The 21785-nt window shown below is 44.8% G+C and overlaps 1 protein-coding gene across 4 annotated transcripts in view; it reads left to right on the plus strand.

Annotated features, from left to right (window-relative positions):
* The window catches only part of pcdh17 (protocadherin 17), a 49565-nt gene extending 31126 nt beyond the window's left edge, over positions 1-18439 (plus strand). For all 4 annotated transcript variants that reach the window (XM_029143411.3, XM_029143408.3, XM_029143409.3 and 1 more), the window contains exon 5: positions 13584-18439. In XM_029143411.3, coding sequence (XP_028999244.1) covers positions 13584-14281 — 698 coding nt within the window. In that variant the 3' untranslated portion in view covers positions 14282-18439. The remainder of the gene's footprint in view (positions 1-13583) is intronic.
* Positions 18440-21785: the final 3346 nt, after the last annotated feature.

Consider the following 21785-nt stretch of genomic DNA (forward strand, 5'->3'; position numbering starts at 1 on the left):
GTCTGCGCTATGAAGTGAATTCAAAACATTTGAATGCTGACTTTACTGCGAATGAGGGTGGCTTATCTCTGTTAATGTTCTTAGTGCTATATTTTTTTCTTGTCTTTGGGACTCACAGTTTGTCCGATGACAGTAAGCTTAAGCTCCGCTGAATCTCATTTTAGTTTTAAGTTCCCCCCGTTGTTCCGCTTGGTCTCTCCCCACCCTGATCCATGTCTGGTGTTGGTGTCCAGCTGTTCCATCAGCTCGACAAGTGTTTCAGGAAACTCCCTTATTGTTCACTGACCAATCGCAAACACACCAGAATGCTGTCAACGAGCATTTTCCACCCAGTGGTTTGCATTTGCCTGCACCTGTGGTTTCAGCCCAGAGGGCAGGGGATGCGGCGGGGGGAGGGCGGCGGAGTGGGGAGAGGCTGGGCATTGGGGTGGAAAGGCAGTCAGGGCTGGGATTAGACTGTCTTTCCGTCTGTCGAGATTAAAGGAAATAGATTCATTGCGCGTTTTTTCCCATTTTGTCGTGTTTTCCTCACAACGCATCAGAGGACAGCTGAGCCCTACCGCCCAAATTTGCATTTTTGTAATTTGCATGAACTCATTGGAGCTCGGAGGCAACTTACGGGTGTGTGTGCATGCATGCGTGCATGTGTGCATGTGTGCGTGTGTGCGTGTGTGCGTGTGTGCGTGTGTGTGTGTGTGTGTGTGTGTGTGTGTGTGTGTGTGTGTGTGTGTGTGTGTGTGTGTGTGTGTGTGTGTGTGTGTGTTTCTGACCATGTGCATCGTGATTTGACAAGCAAAATAAAGAACTTGTCCAAACAATCCAACAGACTTGGCTGGAAAGGCTCACGCACCCGTGGAAGTGTGGCGCTTGAACCACCCAGGATGGTTTTAGTGTTTGTCGTCCGGAATTTACAGGATTGTTAAGAAATTACATTAACTGCCTTCACTGACTTACAACGCGTTGTAACACAGTATCGCGCTGCAGTCGAGAGTCTACTGTGGAGAGTTACTAGAGGAGATATACTGCACTGCAGTGCTCTGCTAGCCCGGGTTGTGAATCTTATCAGGCGGAATTGTGGTAGTGGATTTTGTGTGCGTGTGTTTGTGTGTATGTTTTCTGCGAGGGTGTGTGCCTGCATGTGTGTGTCCAGGCCCCTCTGGAGTCCATTAATCCCAAATCTAACAGACTTACTGCAGAGGCAGCCTTTGATGTGTGCTGAATCCCTCTCTGGAATATTGGATGCTGCTTCCATAATATTCACTTCCCGTCCCATTGTCAGGAATAACATCGCTTTGTTATTTTCCCCCAGCGATGCAGCGACGGTCCGAACGGCACAGGTGGCCGCCCTGCCATGAGTTTGTTGACAAGTCAGGTGCATTTTCACCACTTCTGTGTTCTGTAATTTTACATCTCTGAGCTCTTTTAATCCCATTCTTATCTGGTGTAAGCCTTCTAATCTTTGACCCTAATCTTAAACCACCGCATAGAATGGGTCTCCATGAGTTGTTTATCTCACCTTCAAATTCGATGCATATATTTGCCAGAGAGAGCTGAGGTCTCCCGCCGTTTGGGCGTGATGCCTGGTTTATTGCCGTGCACTTCTGTTTATTTGTCTTTTATTTCAGCGGCCTGGACTTGAACCCGGGCTATTTTAAAGCCTCGTGCTGATAACCCACCAGTCCCGGGAGGGAAACAGATGGAGAGGCAAAGAAAGTATAAATTAGATAGTGAGATGGAAAACACATTTCTATTTGAAATGATTATCCCCCCTGATGGGTAGACTAATAGACCGTTATTGCATTTCCGTCAGTTTCTCTTAATCTAATCATACTTATAAACAGACGACTGAGAGTGTTAGCGTGTGCATATGTTTATCCATAAAGAGACACAAGCAACCAGTGTCTAGACGGCAAACACCAATTTGGCTGAGGCGTGGAGGAACATCAATGCTAAAGCAATGCTATTGAAACACGAGGCATGTTCCTAAGCTTTGCATGGAGAGGAGATAGTAGTGACAGACAGACGGCGATGCTGGGAGGAGGAGGAGGAGGAGGAGGAAGAGGTGAAGCAGAAATAGAGGAGAGGTTGGCAGAGCGCACTGTGGCTAATACATCCAAAGTGTGTCAGTTAGCTCTCTAAATGTGTTAGGCCCCAGGGCTGAGAAAGCCAACACCATCGACTCAACCTACCTCTCTCCACCTTTCCACTTAGCCTCTGTTCAACACCCGCCAATATCCTTAGGGGAGCTCCGCTGCCGCTCATTGGCACAATTGATCAAATGTCTACATGCTAAAGTGTGCAGTTTTCTTATTGCACATATTAGTCTCATGGGTGCATGAGATGGGATATGAGTTTCGAGCTGTTTGTTGATGTGGGAGGTGCTTTTACCTGGTGTTGGGCCTCCGTGCTTGAGCCTGCTGGATTAGCGTTAGCGTTAGCGTTACAGTACATTCTTACATAGAGATGATGTCGTTACAGTACGTTTGCTAGTTTGACTCTTTTTACTGCCCACGCTTTAAGTTTAATTCCCATTTAGCTTAATAATTAAACAAATAACTTGGTTTTCCCAAGTGCTCTACAATACATTTCACTTCATATCCCCATGTGTACAAAGCACTGTACTTCTGTGCTGCACTGGAGGAAACATATTAAATTAAATATTTTCCACACTCTAGAAAAACAGTCTGTGGTTAATTTGTGCAGACCTACTGTCACTGACATTTCTGTTTGATCAAGCACTAATAGTTGATCTACAGTAGCTTTATAACATAAACAGGAGTTTTGAAATCCTTTATATATGTGTTTTAGTTTTTCAGCATTGTTTCAATTTTTTAGTATGATAAAATTCAGCTTTTTCGTTGTCTGAAACATTTCTCATAGCCCCAAGTTAGCGCCAGCCGCGATCAATGGATTTCTCTGGGCTCTGGCCACCTTTCAGCTCCCACTGCCCCGAAGCCTCGCCGCGTTTCACCTAACTACTCTGTCTTTATTGAGTCTCTCACCCACAGTGAGAGGAGGATGCTACTGCGCCATGAGCCTGACAGCTTTCCCTTTTTCTTTTTTTTTACATCATTTTGATACATTTGTCATAGTGAAATCTGTCTGACAGCGTGGCTTCATTCGCGCTTCTTCCAAGAGTTGAACTCTTGCAACGATCAAGGTCATTTGACACCACGGAACAGAACGGGTATTAGGGACAGCGCTGCGGTGCAGAGGAGTTGACTGTGGGCTGCTGTCTAACAGTGATGGTGCTGTGGAGACACAGTCAGAAGCACTTTCCCTAATCCTGCTAAAGCAGTACACATGGGAATGATTACTCGCACAAAGCCATGACACCCCAAGTTGTTCAAATCCTTTTGTTGAAAAGAGAGCGACAAACAGAGCGCGCGAGCGAGACAGACAATAAAGCAAAGTGATTTAATTCAGCAAATGTGACAGGATTGCCTGACGTCTGTGGGATCGTGTTATTGTATAGACTGTCTGAATGACGCCTCCACAAACCCAAATGTTCCTCTCCTTGTTGTTTTAGGCTACTTATCAAGAGGGAGCCTCGCGCTCTCAGTCCAAACAGCTTTTGGGAAGCGATCCCTCAAACGCGGAGCATTGGAAATGGCATCATTAAAGTTAGCAATGATTAAAATGTAGAAATTTGGTGGCGCGTACCACTTCAAATGACGGCCCTTTGTGAATTAGCAACAAAAGGTTTCCCTTCATTCTGTCTTTAATGGGCTGCTTTAAACCTGTTTTCTCCTCGGATAGAAGCAGGATTTTTGTAATGAGCTGGTGAGTCATACGTTCGCTCAGCTTAATTTTTTTAGTTCCCTGCCCACTTCCTTTTCTCCCTCTCGCTCATTTTTCTCTTCACTCTCTCTCTCTCTCTGCCTCCTTGTCGTTCTCACTTTATTTCTCGCACTCTCTACTTCTAAATGGACCGGGGCAACCTTGGTCCAGGAAGGAAGTAGATTAGGGCTATTAACAGGCAGAAAGGATGCTGATCAGGTCTTATGCCTGGTCCATAGTGAGCTCTCTATTCTGAGGCCTGCATTTACGAACATGGCGTGTTTGATAGTTTGTGTGTGTGTGTGTGTGTGTGTGTGTGTGTGTGTGTGTGTGTGTGTGTGTGTGTGTGTGTGTGTGTGTGTGTGTGTGTGTGTGTGTGTGTGTGTGTGTGTGTGTGTGTGTGTGTGTGTAGCAGAGAACCTGTAGTTCTGCTAAAACAGCCCATTTGATTCCCACAAATTTGCCCAAATACAATCTAAGGGTGTCACGCAGCGACCACAGCAAAAAAAACAGAAAAGTGCGCTCTCACTCATGTGCACCGATAGTAAGTAGTGGTGAGCAGAACTAAAACACGGCGCGACGCATGCTGGGTCTGTTTATGTTGCTTATGAGTGAACCTGCTGAGAGACACACACCAGCGTGCTATATTTAGATGACAAACTGCCATAAAGCCAGGCTAAAAGGAGGACGACGTAAACAGGAGCGGCAGAGATGGGAGGAGAAGAAAAGCAAGGAGGTCCAGAAGCGTCCCCTGTCACGGTGCAATCCCCCAAGTCCTAATTACACCGGCTTAGAGGAAACGGAGGATTAGCCAGTGATTCACCACGCTCCTCGCCTCATCTTCTAATAAGTTCCCTCCTTGTCTCTTTGTCACCCTTTGTGCCACCCGGCACGTCTCCCTCCAGGTGAAGGCAGCCAGATACTCTTGACCTTTGACTTTCTTTTTTTTTGTCTCCCATCGAATTATTTTTAAAGCAGATTATATTCAGCACGTGGGCAAAGTCTTCCAACAGTGACGCATCTGTTACGTGTGAGAGTTCTTCTCTTTGCTTTTCGCTTTTGACCGAAGGTACTTTCTGGTGTCCGTCCAGTCGCCGGCGAATACGGTGCAGTCACTGTGTTTTATTTATAGCAAAACATCTTTATTTATGTATCATGTAGTGACACGTCGGGGAGAAAACAGTTTACAGTGCTGATGCAGGCCTTTCATACGATACGAGGCCATCGCTGAAGGTTTTACATTTTCTTCAGTGCCATTTCATTCTGAGGAATTTGAAAGTCATTTCAGCGCTCAGCTTCCGTCTGTAATCGTGCTTATAAATAGTAAAGTAAGACTTTTTATAACCCTGAACCTGATTTGCAACATCTGCAGGTTTTATAGCTACAAAATGCATGAAATCAAGACGCTTTACATGACTTTACATACACACAGTTTAACTATTGGTATTTGTTTTCTTCCATGTTGTGGCGTTTTTTTGATGCTGATTGAAGATATAAATAGCTTAATGACAGGAGGGATGATGTAAGGGTGGTTCCTTTCAGACGTCTATGTCTAATAGCTCGCCTGTGGCTGCTCTGCTGCAATTCTCCCACCATTAGAACACTTAAGGACGGAAAGAGAGAGAAAGCGAGAGAGAGAGAGAGAGAGAGAGGAGCTGAAGAGCGAGCTACAGTATAGCCAGAGGAAATGTGAATTATACAAGGTCCTAAGTCACAGGTTGGAAAAGAGGCTGAGGGACTTTGATTGGCTAAAGCAAGGATCTACTTTGACTGACCTTGCAATATTTATTGAGCGCCTCTGACTGGCAGTGAACGTGCAAAGCTGCTACACACACACACACACACACACACACACACACACACACACACACACACACACACACACACAAAGGATGCAAATGGTCTATTGAAATGACATGAATTCAATGACACGTGGACCTTGGCTGAAAGTGTGGCTCAACAGCAGTGGGAATCTTCTGAGGAGTGTTGTCACACATCACCCATGTGATTACGGATAAACATCACTCTGCCTGTTCTCAGCACTTTTTGACATCAGGTAGATTCCTATGGCCGTTGATTATTGTTCAGCCTGTTTGTCTAGGCCCTTGTTTTCTCTACTCTGAGGTCTGATTGCCCGAAGATAACGCAAAAAGGAAGATTTTTTTATTCCCACACTTCCACGCGATTGACTTTTAACAATCAAAGCCAGTAGGAAGCTCAGGGATTATATCGGGGAGCGTGCAGTACGTCTGGCCTGTGAAGCCTAAAAAAAGTCTGGAGCATCAAGCGAAAACACGCGAAACGCAAGGAGAGGTGATTCATATTTTAATGGAGTGTCTTAAAATGAGGTTCATTAAAAAACAATCGATACGCATTCGAGGTTGCAGATACACTGATGCTGGCACAGTCTGAGTGCACAATACATTCTGCTCTATTCAGACAGTCAGACAAATGCACACAGGCACACACACACACACACACACACACACACACACACACACACACACACACACACACACACACACACACACACACACACACACACACACACACACACACAGACTTATATAACCAGGCAGGTCATTTGTACAAAGCTGTATTTCTATGGACCACATTGAGCATTTTTATGGCCCTTATTCCAAAGAGCTGTTTAAAAGCATCAGCCCGCCTGTCCAGATGTCCCTCATCTCTACAACCCACAGACCTTTTCTCGCCACCCACAGCCCACAGGCCCGGCTTGCTCACCATTGATTAGGCCTTTGTGTGTTTGTTTTTGTTTAAATATGAGCTCATCCTCTTCCTCCTCCTCCTCCTGGGTTTTATCCCTCTCTATCCTATGCATGAATACGGAGTCCTCGGGGCTTTGAGCAACTTATCCTAGCATTAGCTGATGAACGAAGCCTGCATCTTCCACGGAGGGGCCTAAAGAGACGCCGCGTTTGATCCAGAGATATATGTCCTTGATTTAGTCTTGGCATTGCCAGACACTGGGTCCCCCCACCACTGCTGCCAAGCCTTTCCTGCTCGGCACTGGTGTTCTCAAAGCCTCCCACTGTGATAAAAGCCCTTACAGAGGAGAGAAGTATCTGTCTCATTGTGCCACCCACTACAAAAAACAAGCAGATCCATTCCCTAACACACAACTTTGACTTAATGACTGTGTGCGGACCAACAGTTTATCATGTAATGATTTCAATTTGTCTCCTCGTGGATGCTGCTACATTTCTAGTTCGCATTATCCATCTGTCAAATAACGAGAATTTCCCCCAGAAATAGACAATAATTGCATTCAAATCTGCAAATTACCGCTTTAAATCACATCACAGGCCTCGTTTATTGTTGCAGGTCCCACAGCGAATTCTGGTGACTAAACCAAAACAGCATTTGTTTTATGGAAAGACTTTTCCATTGCAACTTTTTTTTTTTCCAAACAATGTTGGCAAAACAAGGCTGGTCAACCTGCTTCCTCAGCACCTCTCTGTTTGAGAGTCATAACACTATCAAATGCAGTAAAATGCTTGAGTAATGATCTCACTTTTCACCATAACACTGCTGTGTAAGGAGAATATGTGGCTCCTCTGTACAGAATGCGAATACGTGAGTAATGTGAGCCGGTAAAGCCGAATTTACATCATAGTAAATAACAGAGGTCATTCGTAGAGATTGATTCTTTTGTGAAACATAATTTATTTCCACAATGATTAAGTCATTTTCACACTTTCCAACAGTACCAAGCAAAACAACCACCCCAGTAATAAATACCCTATTAATTTGTAGTTCTTATACATAGCCCAAGGACAAATCAGCTCTCCAGTCAACCTTGTTGACAGATTTCCTTTCTGAAATTACTGAAGTACACTTCACCAGGAGCCCGGGTTTAACTCTTTATCTGCTGCTGTTTGCTGGATCAGTGACCTGAGAAGTAATAAGAAATTTACTAAACATTAGGCTCAGGCAGACTGAAGACTCTCTCATCTGTGCAGTTCAAATATTTAGTCGCCCTGATTGGTTAAGTATGGGAGGGAGGGCTGTGCATGGATCAGCTGCTCTCGATAGCAGTCGGCGAGCAGATTAAAAACACAATAACACGCACACATGCACACACAAGCGCACACTGCACGCTCCCTCAGGTGAACAGGTGCAGTCATGGTCCGTCACAGATGCTCCGCACAATTTGTCAGCTGCCTTTCCTGCCGTCCACCTTGGGAGGATGGGGCTCCACTCCAGAACACCACCTCAGCTCGCGCACAGACGCACAAATCGCCTCGGCTCGTCCTCCGAGCGCGCCGGCCGCCGCGGGGCCCGCGGAGGTCGTCCGGCGGCCCGACAGATTCGGCGACACTGTTGCGCGTTTGTGCCATTTATTGCTTTTTTTTTTGCCTTCTCGTAGCTCCCGAAGACTCCGTCGCCCCGTGAGTTAATCCTGCGCTCAGTTTGCTGCTGCTTTGCCTCCACGGCCTGTGTGTGTGTGTGTGTACAGCTCTCTTCTGGTCCCTCCCTCCCTCCTAAGGAAGCACCGTGTGTGACAGAGGGACATTAATCACAGGGCTGGGTAATAAAGCGAGGAGGGATGGGCATGTAGGGCCAGGGGGGCAGGCGTCTGGAGGGAAAAAAGAGTGTTTAGGGAAATCACAGCGTGCTTTATGACACACACTGATACACAAGCACACTTTTACACTAACAGGTTTAGGCACACATCCTTCACGCACCGTGCTGAAAGCTTCCACCCTGAAAGGTTGCAAAATCAAATTGAGGAAAGGGGGAAAAACAACTCTGGATGGTGGACAGCTTCTTTCTGTCACCCGTGTCTACCTGTGTGTGGTTTTAAATGGCTTGTGGCGTCGTTTTAATTTTCTACTTACTGCGTCAAGGAAGGGAAGCAGAGGAGCATTTCTTGTATGACTTGATGAGATGAGAGGCGTTCTGACGCGAGATGCTGTTACATTGTGCTTGTTTGTACCTCACACAGTTACTGGCTAAACAACGGCAGAATGCACAAGTTGGCCCAGTTCATTCAGAATTTAATTTTTCCTCTAACATTTATTCCCGACCCTACAGGGGTTGTTGAAGTTTTTTAATATCAACCTCGTTCCACCTTGACATTTTACGGCGGACGCTGGGCTGCGAATCATATCAAGCAGAGTTGTGGGAACTGAGTGTGTTATTATATGTTCTTATGGGCAATGCTAAGCTTAAATGGTTGATGCACATTTTTCTGTTGTTTCCCCATGTGCATCAGAGATTATTAGTAAAGGTTGTGTATCGAGATATTGTAAAGCCACCTTATCTACATAAAGCAGAGGCTCAGTGCTCAGAGCCTCATTCTGGCTGTCAGGGACAAAAGAACATCATAAATCAGACTCGGAATCAAAAGAAAAATGACACCTGATACACAAAAGTACAACTATTGCTACTGCAAGGAGTCCTCACTATTAATTAAACAATTTGGTCGCTGGGTGGGATCCACTTTCTCCTGATGTTAAATTCAGTTGAAATATGCATTATGCACCAGCGGTATACAGTTGCTTCCATCAGTGCTTCACCTCGTGTGTCGGTAGACCAGCACATTGCATCAATAAATCAAACAGACACATGTTTAGACAGTGTTGGTTTCAAGGCTTTAGTAGATCTCCGTCATTTGAAACTGGGCTCTACACATTATACCGTAGAATGTTTTATCCTTTTTCAATGTGATAGTTATTGAGAAAATGGGTCTGAACAAGCCCCGGAACAGACTAGCATTTAGCATTGGAGATAAGACGACTCACTGGCCAATCATTGAATCCTTCATACTTTCTCCACGTTCACCGGCCTTTCTCGCGCTGAATACAGTAATGTCACGATGGACGGCCTTATCTGATTCTGACAGCTACAAGTGAACTAGTATCATTTCCTTTTTCATGCCTCTTCTGCCGTTTGGCTGAATGAAGGCTCCTCCTGAATTAGTGAAGTCTTATTTGACACCACGTGTCCTTTTGCTAATATTGCTCAGACGTTCCTTTGAGCAGCTTTGCGACTTCTGTATCTGTTTCATGTGCTCTTAGCCGTAAAGATAACTGGCAGCTACACAGCTGTTCTATCCAGCTCATTGTTACCCAGTCTTGCTATTCTGCCCTAAAGCAAGGCAATTAACCCTGCCAGTGGTGGTAAGATAGCTCTGGCTGCTTGATGTTAAAACAGAATCCACAAGTACAAAAGAGTGTGTAGAGTTAATTAAACTTTTTGTTGGCAAAGGAGGTGTAATAAATATCTGATTTTATTCAGAGACTCGGGGTCGAGTGTGCTCAACAGGCCTGCAGAGGTACAGACATCAGCTGCGCCTGCCTCGTGAGCCCGCAATTCCATCAGACTTTCAGTGACACTTGTAAATGAGGCTGAATCTCGCCTCCCCGTTCCTTCCTGGTGTCTGAGCGGGTTTGGCAGCGAGTAATCTAAACTGCTGCATATCATTGCATCACCTCCTGCCGTTTTCATTTGTGCCCATTTGGTTCAGGGCCAGCGCGGTCGTAAAGTAGAGATGCACCGTCCGTTCTGAGGCTCCGCGTGTAAGATGAGATTTAAGGACAGTTTTTATTTAGCGATTCCATAGCGGCGCGCCAGATTGCAAACTTGGTGAAAGAGTGAAAAGATGAAAATGGTGTGTCCCTGGTGTAAACGCAGACTGACATCTTTGGCTTTTTAGCATCTCAAAGCTCTGATTGCGCAATAAATACTCTGTTTCAAAATAGGACAAAAGCTATTCAGTAAAAACAGGAACATTCATTTTGCTTAATAGTGAAATGGTATTTTATATGTTAAATAATAATGAAGTATCCAGTTTGTGTTGTGTGTGTGTGTGTGGAGTGATCGTACATTAAGGAATTACTCACTGAGCCGTGAGTCACAAGGAGACATATGATTGCCTGCTTCGCCCGCTCTCTCTGTGTCGGCTATCTTGGACCGTGCACAGAGCTAAAGGAGAGACTGGAGAGGAGAGGACTGAGCGGCTCTGGTAGCCAAATCATCACAGGCACACGCGCCTTTGATGGAGGCTTCTGTTGCCCGTCCCAGAGAGCTGCTGGAGAAGGCGAGGGAGTGGGAGGAGAGAGATGAATGTCACCCTTGCTCTCGTATGTCATATTGTTAGCCATAGATATGAGGAGAGCGCCTCAAGGTTGAACGTGCAACTGAGACATGAATAATCTATCAGAGGCTTTCCTTCCACTAAATAGGAGGAAATATGTCTGCATGGATTATTTATGCTTTAATATGCACGCCGTGAACGGACGGACACCTCTAAGAGCTTGAAGACATCACGAGGGCCGAGTTCATTGTGTAACGCTTGTAACCCGGCGCGGTGTGAAAGGCAGTGGTTGTCCATCAGTAAACGGGGCTACGGGCTTCTCTCTGTTTTGTGGTTTGGTGATGGATTAGTCGTAGCGTGTTTGGGTTAGAAACTGTATTTGGGTTTGTATTATTTATGTGCACGCTTTGGACCAAGTCATCGATCTTGCTTGAAGTTTCCATACTCAACTCTCAAATCACTCCTGCACGAATAAAAGCGCACACACACACACACACACACACACACACACACACACACACACACACACACACACACACACACACACACACACACACACACACATCGCTAATGCTTCCCAGCGCGCGTCCTGGAGCGCCGTCCGTGCGCCGCCGCCCCGGCCTCTCGCTTCGCGACTCACCTTCTTCCGTCTTCAGACGCGGGGAAATGTCAGCCTCTCTTCGCCCGGCGCTGTTTGGCTTCTTCAAACATTCGTGAAGTGTTAAGCTCATCTCCACAGCTTAGGAGGGCAGTCTCTCAGGAATCTAGGCTGCTGACCCGCAACCCGGCAAAGATAGCCGAGCCAAGTGCACTCAAGCGCATCCACTCTGCCCGCGCACTCGCTCGCATCAACCAAAGATTGTATTAGTCCCAAGTTTGTGGTCTTTAAAGCAGCACTCTCGGCCAGCTGTAAAGGTCTGTGCATCGCATAATGGAATTAATGGGGTGGCTTCAGAGCTGCTAGTGGTGATGCTGTTCTCCTCTCACATTTACTTGATAATAAGAGTGCTAATGCTGTGTGGCCTCGTTTGAACTACTTTTATAAGTTGCCCTAAAGATCTAGTCGCCGTTAGAACTTTAGTTGGACACTTCACACAGAAAGGGGCTCGTTAAATATGGTCCCAGACTTTACACGTGCTGGACATGAGCTCCACTGCTCACAATGAGAAAATGTCCAAAAGCTGAGGCAGAAGCCAGGAAAACTTTTTCTTTTTTGTCAGCTCATTAGAAAAACGTGTTCATGGCTGTGTTTTAGCTTAAATATTACCATCTACCACTTGTTCCTCTGACTCTTCGCTCCGTGCTATATACTGTAAACTACAGCTCCTATAAATAAACTCACCTAATTCCTCTTAACAAACAACAGCTGCCTCCGTTCTGTTGCAGTTTGTGCTGTTGTCTTTGAGCAAACAAAAGTCTTGCGTTGCTATAAGAAGCTAGAAGTTGTGTGTTTGTCTGCAGCATTTGGCTCCACAAACAGGCGGGGACGCGCCGCATATCTCCAAACCAATATGCAAATGAGTCTGAGCTGCCGCATTTGTTTAGAAGCCTGTGCAAGCAACCTTTGGATTTCGCTGGAGAGCAGTGTGAAAGGCAGGTGTATTATGGCGTTTGTTTAGCTGGACCTCACGAAGGTTAGCATTCATAGTACAGTACATGCAGTGGTAGTGGTCTGTATGGGGCGTCGCACTAAGTGCAGACAAATTGCCAGTTTAGGTCGAATAATTCTTACAATAAATATAGACATGCTAAAGAATCAGGACATTGAATTCCCAGTATGTCTCCCATACTGTACATCCACCAATGGAAAGACTCCATTTGTAGGGCAGCAGATCCTCACGTCTCCTCACGCCCCTCGTTTTATTTTATTATTATTTAGTTCTGGATCGGTTTGACACAGCCGCAATCACTTCCATAATCAGCCAGACTGTGCATCCTTCTGAATAGAGATGAAAGACGAGAACACACACGCACGCACACACACACACATTTGTGGGAATCAAATGGGCTGTTCTCTGCTACACACACACACACACACACACACACACACACACACACGTATGCACTCATACACACGTATGCACTCATACAAAAGTGTGCACACACAACAACAACAACAACAACAAGGAGTCCACAAATAAACAGGCACAAACACACAGGGAAGAAGCACAAGCCATTTGGCATTGCCTCTCTGTCTAGGGAGGGCTTCAAAGCCCACTGACATGAATTTATGATAACAGCACTATGCCTTTGCCAAACCTCAACTGTTGTTGTTTTTCTCTCACTCCCTCTCCATTCCTTCTGTATGCTCTGCCATCCCCTTGATCAGAGCTTTGGAAAATGCTAGCAGGTGTCCCCCAGTCCCTGGGATAGGTGTGTGTGTGTGTGTGTGTGTGTGTGTGTGTGTGTGTGTGTGTCTGTGTGTGTGTGTGTGTGTGTGTGTGTGTGTGTGTGTGTGTGTGTGTGTGTGTGTGTGTGTGTGTACGTATGCGTGTGTGTTTGAAATCGGACATCCTTAGCTGCTGCTTCCTTTTTTTAAATAAAAAAAAAAACAATTCATTTCATTTGGCTCCGCCGCTCTAACTTTGAGCGCCAACACTTTGGACAGTTCAGTTTCATAACAGTACAATGATTCTGCTTTTCTCTGTTATACGCTGTGGTTTTAGTCTTTTCTATGCACACTACTGACATAAACATGGCTGTGTTCTCCATCCACCCCCTCCCCTTTTTCGCTCTGCAGATGAGGACTGTGTGAATTGTACTGAAGAGTGCCGAGTGCTGGGTCACTCCGACCGCTGCTGGATGCCCCAGTTCCCTGCCGGAGGAAACCAGGCGGAGGGCGTGGACTACCGCAACAATATGTTTGTGCCGGCAGGGATGGAGACTGTGCCCGAGACCGAGACTTACGAGACCGTGAACCCCAACGGCAAAAAGACGTTCTGTACCTTTGGAAAAGAGAGACGTGACCACACCATTCTAGTCGCCAACGTCAAGCCCTACTTAAAGGCCAAACGCGCCCTCAGCCCACTGCTCCAAGAGGTACCTTCAGCGTCTAACAGTCCAACCAAGGGCTGCTCCACCATGACTTCCTGCTCCTCTGTCAAAAGCCCCGCCGACGGGGCTGAAGGCAAACCTCCTCCCGCCACCTGCTCCGGCCATTACGGCCCCCCCGACGGTCAGTACCTGTCACCCACCAAACAAAGCAGAGACCAGGGCATCTACCCACCGTTGCCTCCCTCAGACCCGGTGGCCAAGGTGCTCGCTGAGGCCCGCTCCAGGATTAGCCAGGAGTCGGCCAGCGAAATGGAGCGCGTCCTGGACCACGTGGAGCCCAACTCGAACCGCGACGGAATGGACACGGACCAGGTGGTGAGGGATATCGACAAACTATTGCAGGACTGCAGAGGAAGTGAGGCCACGGGCACACTCAGGAAGTGACACACATGACTGCAACCAACAAGTCCGGATGTAGAGCGAGGTCTAGGATCCTATTCCAGAAACTCTCCTGCCTAACTCTTACCAAAACAAACCATGAAGGTCAAGCGGCTCCTCCGACAGGAGCCCTTTTCACTGTATTTGTTGTGGATAAGTACTGACATTGGACACGCTACGGGAACATTTATTGTATCAGTCATTTGGCACCAGTTTTGGCGCCAAGATCCCTACCAACAAAGAGGAACATCTGAATTCTGCTGAATTTATAAACTCTTTTTTTGTGATTCTTAAGCAAATTGCAGAGGTTTAAGTCTTTGGCACCTCGCAAGCTATTATCTAAGTGCCCACCAGCTCATAAGTGTGTTGTTCATGGTCTCTCGTAAAATCCTACATATCTAAGTGTGTGTAGGCAGTTTTCTGTTATGTGTGATGGCCACAGAAACTTGTTGAAAAAGGACTATTTATGGTCAGACATGACAATCGATGTGGAACCAGAAACAAATTCAATTTGGGACAGTAAAAAGACACAACTTTATCTTTTCTGACTTTAATATAGGTGTTTAATGTATAATGGATCCTGTGTCTGAACATGAAGAGAGCGGATAATCAGGAGTGCGTTCGCGGGGGGCTGATCATGGACCGAGCGGCCGCGGGGCTTAAACGCGCCACCGGAGGATAATAATTAACAGTGTAACCATGTTCACCTGTCGTTTGTAGCCACATGTGTAAGCTGTGTCTCTCTCACGCCTCTATTTAAACATTCATGACGTTCGACACACGTGCACCACACTTTGCGCATACGCGTGCTGACTGACACGTGCACGGATGCCCTTTCATGCACGCACACACACACACACACACACACACACACACACACACACACACACACACACACACACACACACACACACACACATACAAATGCTTACAGACAACTGGCCATCTGTGTAATTGTCTAATACATGTACATCATCAGCTTTCAGTCCCTTGTGTACAGTGAATTCTCATGTGTGTGACCAAGCCTTAAGGCAATCACAAGTTGTATAAAAAGGGACATTTTTCCTCAACTGTGAAAACATATCTATATGATATATATAGATGACTATATGTATGAATCTATGTATAGTGTCCAAATATTAGCAAAATATTTATACATTTTGTAAAAAAAGAAAAAAAAAGGAATTTCAGCAAAAAGTGTCCTGGAGTCGCGGCCAAGGCAGGATATTAACTTAAAGAACTGCAAAGGACACTGCCATTGTTTCGAAGACAATATCCAAAAATATAAATATCCAAGAAAATGTCCCTTCACATTATCACTATACATAATCTCATTATATGTGTAAATGTATCCAATTTAGATGTGTTTACATCAAAAAATTGACATATTTTTATTGATTTTAACTGCAATTTCTGTGCATTTGAGCCAAATTGTTATGTGTACAAAAGCTATATTGTGTATTTTATTAAATTAATATATAGTTGTGTTGCAATATACATGGGCTTATATTGTATTTGGCAAAGTTGCCTTAGTAGCTGTCGAACTCTGTGAGTTTGCTTTAGTTTGGGTTTTCGTTGGTGTTTTTTCTTTCCTGCTACTCTGCATCTTTGCAGGCTGGCTTCAGTGCTTTTAAGATGTCGCCTCTTTTTACCCTGAGATCCAGCTGGATCAAATACAATAACTGTTGAAAGCTTAATGAGCCAGCTGATCTGGAATACAACTCAAACCACCAACAAAAAGCAACAACCACAGGATTCAAGCAGTTTGAATATTTTTACTGAGCAGATTTTTACAGGGCAGCTATTTTCTTTAACAATATCTAGTATGCGTATTTTGTGTTCATTCTGTTTTTACTTTCTTTTCCAAAAAAGAAACCTGCCATATGGAAGGTGGAGTGGTTTCCTTGGTGATCATAAAACTGCCTTACTGTCTCTGCGGAGAGCTTGTTGTATATGTGGAGCTTGTGACTGCATATAAAACCCTGGTCCACCAGAATGTGCATTTTCTATTAAGGACCAAAAAAGGTTCTTTTTCAGCAGTCTATGTTGTTTATGTATGTACTCCTTCTCGATACATGTTAGATTCTCATACTTTGCAGAGAAACTTGACATCTGAAATTCTATCTGAAGTTGCTTTGGATTTGATGTCTTACGTTGTTTAGGTAGATGGTTTATATAACCAAGTGTCTTCACATTCAGGCTTTCTTAAAGAAAAAAAAAAGATACAGACATTTATTTTTGAAAATTTTGGCACATTTCGGCCACTCTCTGAAATAATAATGAGAGGTGCTTTTTCTATTATTCTCTGACAGTAATACGCAGAACAGTAGGCTACTAGACTAGATATGTTTTGGAAAATGTGACCACAATCACCAAATCTATGTAAGACGCAGCCATTAGAGGGAACAGTGACTGTGTTTACTGTGTAAAATGCATCTAAGCAGAGTTGGACTCCTGACAGCAGATATGACACCTTCTGTCCCTCAGACGTGCCACAGCTGAGTATTTGTCATTTCTGTTCCTGCCTCATTTTCTTAAGCGAGATGCATGTTTGGACGTCCTCCTGTCATCCTGCCATTCCGCTGTGTCTTTCGCCTCCTTGCCATGTATTTTTTTTAAACTTCCCTATTCACTCGCTTACTTTCCTGCTCTTCATCTGTTTGCTTTCGCGCCTCGCAGGAGCCAAGCAACTGTTGCCTTTCGTCTGTAAAGTATTTGGTTTCGCTTTACCCTTGCTCTTTTCCTCGGAGATGGCAGAGGCTTTTTTTAGAGAAGGGCTTGGAGGACTCGGTGGAGTCGGGAAATATTTATGGTTATTTTTAAATTAGATTTTTCAGTTTTTTGTTATCGCGCTGAAATACGAGGATGAATCAAGTGAGCCTGACATTCGCATCATGCAAACAGTTAAAATGTGCGCTGCGACTGTGATCCCGACACTAGTGCGGATGCGCGTGCACGTGTGCGCAGGCACCCAGCTACACACTGCCTTTTATTTAGACGCATAGCCTCTTAAAGTAAGGAGCGAAGGAGAGGGCAAAAACACAACCCAGGCAAATGTGACATTTCCACACTTGTCTTCATGCTTTATTTCCTTTTTATCTCATTGTGCTCAGTCTCCATGCTGGATCAAGCATTCTCCACACTGTGTGTGTGTGTGTGTGTGTGTGTGTGTGTGTGTGTGTGTGTGTGTGTGTGTGTGTGTGCGCGCGCGCGTGCGTGCGTGCGTGCGTGTGTGTGATTCACTTTCATGGCCTCACCATTGGACCAAACAAATATATTTTCCTCCCTTTTAATTTCTTGCTACTCGTGTGCTCTAAATTTAATCCCAACTCGCATTAAAACGCTGTTGCTCCGCTCTGGCTTTTATTTTTTCTTCAATTAAAACCAAAGCCAGGTCACACCAGGACCTCGTCTCCTTCTCAAAGTCTGGCTTGCCACAGTCACAGTCACTGTTCAGACACATGTTAAGTTCTGTCCTCTCTAATGGGTTTCCTCCGACCCGGGCCACTGTCCGTACTCTCACAAACCGGGTCCAGTGGAAGGAAGGTAGTCTTTAAAGCCATGGCCCCTCTCTCAGGCTATTTGCTGTCTAATAGAGCAGAAAGATGCTGCTGAGGTCAACACATAGTTGGAGGGTGAGCATAATGTAAGGCCTCTCATTATTGTCTAATTACACACTGTTGGCATCATACACTGTTGGCAGTGCATTACTCAAATCTAGAGTGGGTTATTTTTACCCACTTGAGACTGTTGGTTGCACCGAGCGATTAGGACAGGGCCTTATTGAATGTGGCTAACGGCCTCTGGTCTGGACTTACACTGATGCAGGTGCTCACAGACTCAGACCGGCGCTTCTTCTCTCTCTCTCTCTCACACACACACACACACACACACACACACACACACACACACACACACACACACACACACACACACAGCATTTTGGTTAGTTACAGCAAGCACCCGATGTTCGTCAGTGTCGTCCCCTCACCCCAAGCCCACACTGATAACACAGGGCTCCACGCTACAACGGGCAACTGGTGAAAAGACCAGAGACATTCATTTGTATGGATTATTTCAACCGCTATTGTCTAAAGGCTGTGTTCATTGTGATCTATCTGGAAAAAAGATGAAAAGATCAAATAAAAAAGCAATTACTAATAATGTTTGCACTTGTCCTTGTATGAGTTGCTTGAAGATCGGCTAGTCGTGGCTTTGATTTAATTTCTCATCTCTCAAGAGTTAACCTCCCGCGCTTACCCTCCATTCTTCTTCTCTCGAGCATCTATGTGTATGTGACCAATTCGGCCGTGTCAAATGGGACGGCATTGTATACTTTCACAGTTCCAGCTTCCTTTGGAAAAAGACTAAAGCGGGCAATCGCCTTTGTTAGTGGTAAATGCACATAGTGGATGCAGGCGGAACATATCCAAACACACACACACACACACACACAAACACACACACACATTTGCTCTGGGCGAATGAGTCGCCATTCATCGCATTAGCTCAGATTTTCGCCACACACATGATTACTGCTCATTCTGTGTGTGTGTGTGTGTGTGTGTGTGTGTGTGTGTGTGTGTGTGTGTGTGTGTGTGTGTGTGTGTGTGTGTGTGTGCGTGCGTGCGTGCGTGCGTGCGTGCGTGTGTGTGTGCGTGCGTGCGTGTGTGTGTTTTTAATTGCTCAGAGGCAAATAAACTGGTGCCTGAAATTATGTGTGCTAATGTCTCTCTGATAAGATGCTGCGTTCTCCCCTTCAGCTACATTTGCATTCAGATGGCCAATTTCAAGTCTCTTCAACGCTGCCCGTGGTCACTGTACTGTACACAGCGTGCACTGCGTGTGCTTCTCATTTGCTCGAATAAATCAAGATTCCCGAACTCTTAATTTATGGCCATTAGGAGGTAGATGCTCGGAGTGGAGCCTGCGCTGACGGAGGCAGATGTGACCTCCTCCGTGGTGTTTAGTTCCCAGAGAAGAATAGTAAACAAAGTTTTGAAAGCTGACTTGTGCTTAAGGCATTAGTGCTTTGAAATGGCTTTTTAATGTCCTTTCCAGTGTTTCTCAATACAAAATGATACAGCACCGAAGCTAATGAAACATTCATCTCAGGAAACTAGTCCATCATCACTGTTAATTGTGGAAGTACATATGGCTGCACGCTTTTGTGACTCCACTCATCAGTCGCTGGAAAGCATTATAGTTAGCAATTTCTCCTACTGCAGTGTTTCTAAATGCTCTTTCGGGACACTCAGACTTATCATAGCCTGCCATATTAGATTTCTGTTTCAGTCCAATATAAAACTAATACAATTTGTTACATAAATCACTTTTGTTGTCTCAAGATCCATTTAACACACTTGGATTTCTTAAAATTAACTTGGATGGGACCATCAATGCTTCATGTGAACAAAACTCCAATGCCAACAAGAATCCATTTAAATGCATCAAAATAAATCATTCGCGGAATTATTTATTTGAGAGTGATCAAATGAATTTTCATTTTAAACGCAGAGAGAATGTTTTAACCCGTGCTGGCTGTAGCAGACCATTGGTATGCGCCAAAGACTTTTCTGTTTGTGTCTGAGTAGCCTCCAGGCAGATATTAACTAAAAAGATGGCACTCTTTTTTGAATCAGCGCTTCCAGGACGGCCGCGGCTGCACGCGGCGCTGCCTGGCTTCACCCAGCGGATGGGCTTTCTTTCAACCTACAGCGTACCTTCAAGCAAACAACAGCCTGTCCCGTATGTGTCAATCACCGTCAATTAGAGCCTCTCAGATCACATGGCTTGTTGCTGAAATACCGGTGGCGCGGTTCGACCCGAACACTTAAATTCTTACACAAGCAGAAACATGAGATAACTACAGTACACGGGTTCATGTGGTAAATCGTACGGGGAGTTAGTTTTGGTCCCAGCTCATTTGGGGATTTCAGAGTAAAACAAAGTACAAAAAAAAAATCATATTTCTGCATTTTAATCAAGGTCCTTGATCCAAATAACTGTGCTAATGGGATTTAATCAAGAACTGCTCTGTATTGAGCTCAGTGAAAGGGCAAATACAGAGGAGGTCCTTTTCAACGCGAAGAAGAGAAGGTATTCATCATAGTCCATTGTTAAAGGACAAGGGCCCTTTTCTTCCTTTGTGCTAAAGTTGGAGAAGGTGCAGCAAATTGAAACAAGTGCACTGCGAATAAACAAACGGGAGAGGCTGGAAATGTGAGCGCGCACCTCTCAACAAGAACATTTGTGTGCGATCGCTTTGATTTGAGCAGAGACCGCGGTAGAACGCTGCCACTGTCTGCGGCCACACTGGCAAAGCAACAGCCCTCACCACGCAAAGAAGAAACCGTAGCCACAATCAGGCATCTGCTTCCAGAGGTCCTTCAGCCTCCACCACGTGGAAGGTGTGTATTATACGTATTTTCTTATTCAATGAAATATATTCTATATAAAAAAGATGTTTACTTGCTCTCTCCTCCCTTTTTGATATATTGTTTAATTCTATATTTATAAATAGAATAAGGTCAGGATGGTTTTGAATTAAAAATCTAGTTTAAAAAATGATAGCATTTATCACAAAAGACTGATCTTGCATGAAGAACAAATATAGATGTAATAACATAAATCATTTTATGTTTCTTACAATCAGTTTTTATCCGGTGACTACCCTCCACCCCCCAACACACACACACACTCCCCAGTCACCTCAAACATTAGCAGTGTGCTAAATGTTCAAGTGTTTCTCACCCGAAGCAGAACAGAAGTCAGCGAAATAATGGTCCCAGACAGCGTCTGTGAAGGGGGCTGGCTCGCATCAGTGGGGGAAAATGCTATATGAAAAGGTCAATAAGCAACACAGGAAACCTAATATGAAGTAGACATATGAATTCCATCACATGGATTAGTGCCCGTGGCAAAGTGCAGGAGTGACTGACACGGCTGAATCAATTCATAAATATCCAATGTCTCGTGTGTAAGACACTCAAGAGCTAAAAGGACCTTTCTCTAAATGCCACCTGGACTTTAAAAAGAAAAAAAAGCTTCTTAAAGACTGGGATTAAACATCTTCGGCACATAAACACTTTTAGAGAGAAATGAAACAAAGGTGGGGTCATAAATGACTTATACAGGGACCTGTTTTAATTGGGATGAAGCAACAGCCACGAAGCTCGGTGAGAAAACGGTTGTGTGCACATGAACATGGCAAAAACACATTTGTTAAGTAGCTGCCATGAAGTCATTTTCTCTGAACATTAAATGTGATTTTAATTTTGATCTATTTACAGTAGGCACTGCTTCTATGTGATATTCCACTTATTTGATCTTTTTAAATATTACATTACACACTATTTCTAAAATCCCTTTCAAATAAAGCTTAGTTCACTCAGTACTTACATGCATTCATTAAACATTACATTACATTAATTATCAAGGCAGGTGCTTTGTAAACTTGAATTCAAAACAGAATTTATTTTTCCACTACTACTTTTGTTCATATGCTGCT

Source organism: Betta splendens, chromosome 3 (genome assembly GCF_900634795.4).
Source record: "Betta splendens chromosome 3, fBetSpl5.4, whole genome shotgun sequence".
Lineage (NCBI taxonomy): Eukaryota > Metazoa > Chordata > Actinopteri > Anabantiformes > Osphronemidae > Betta > Betta splendens.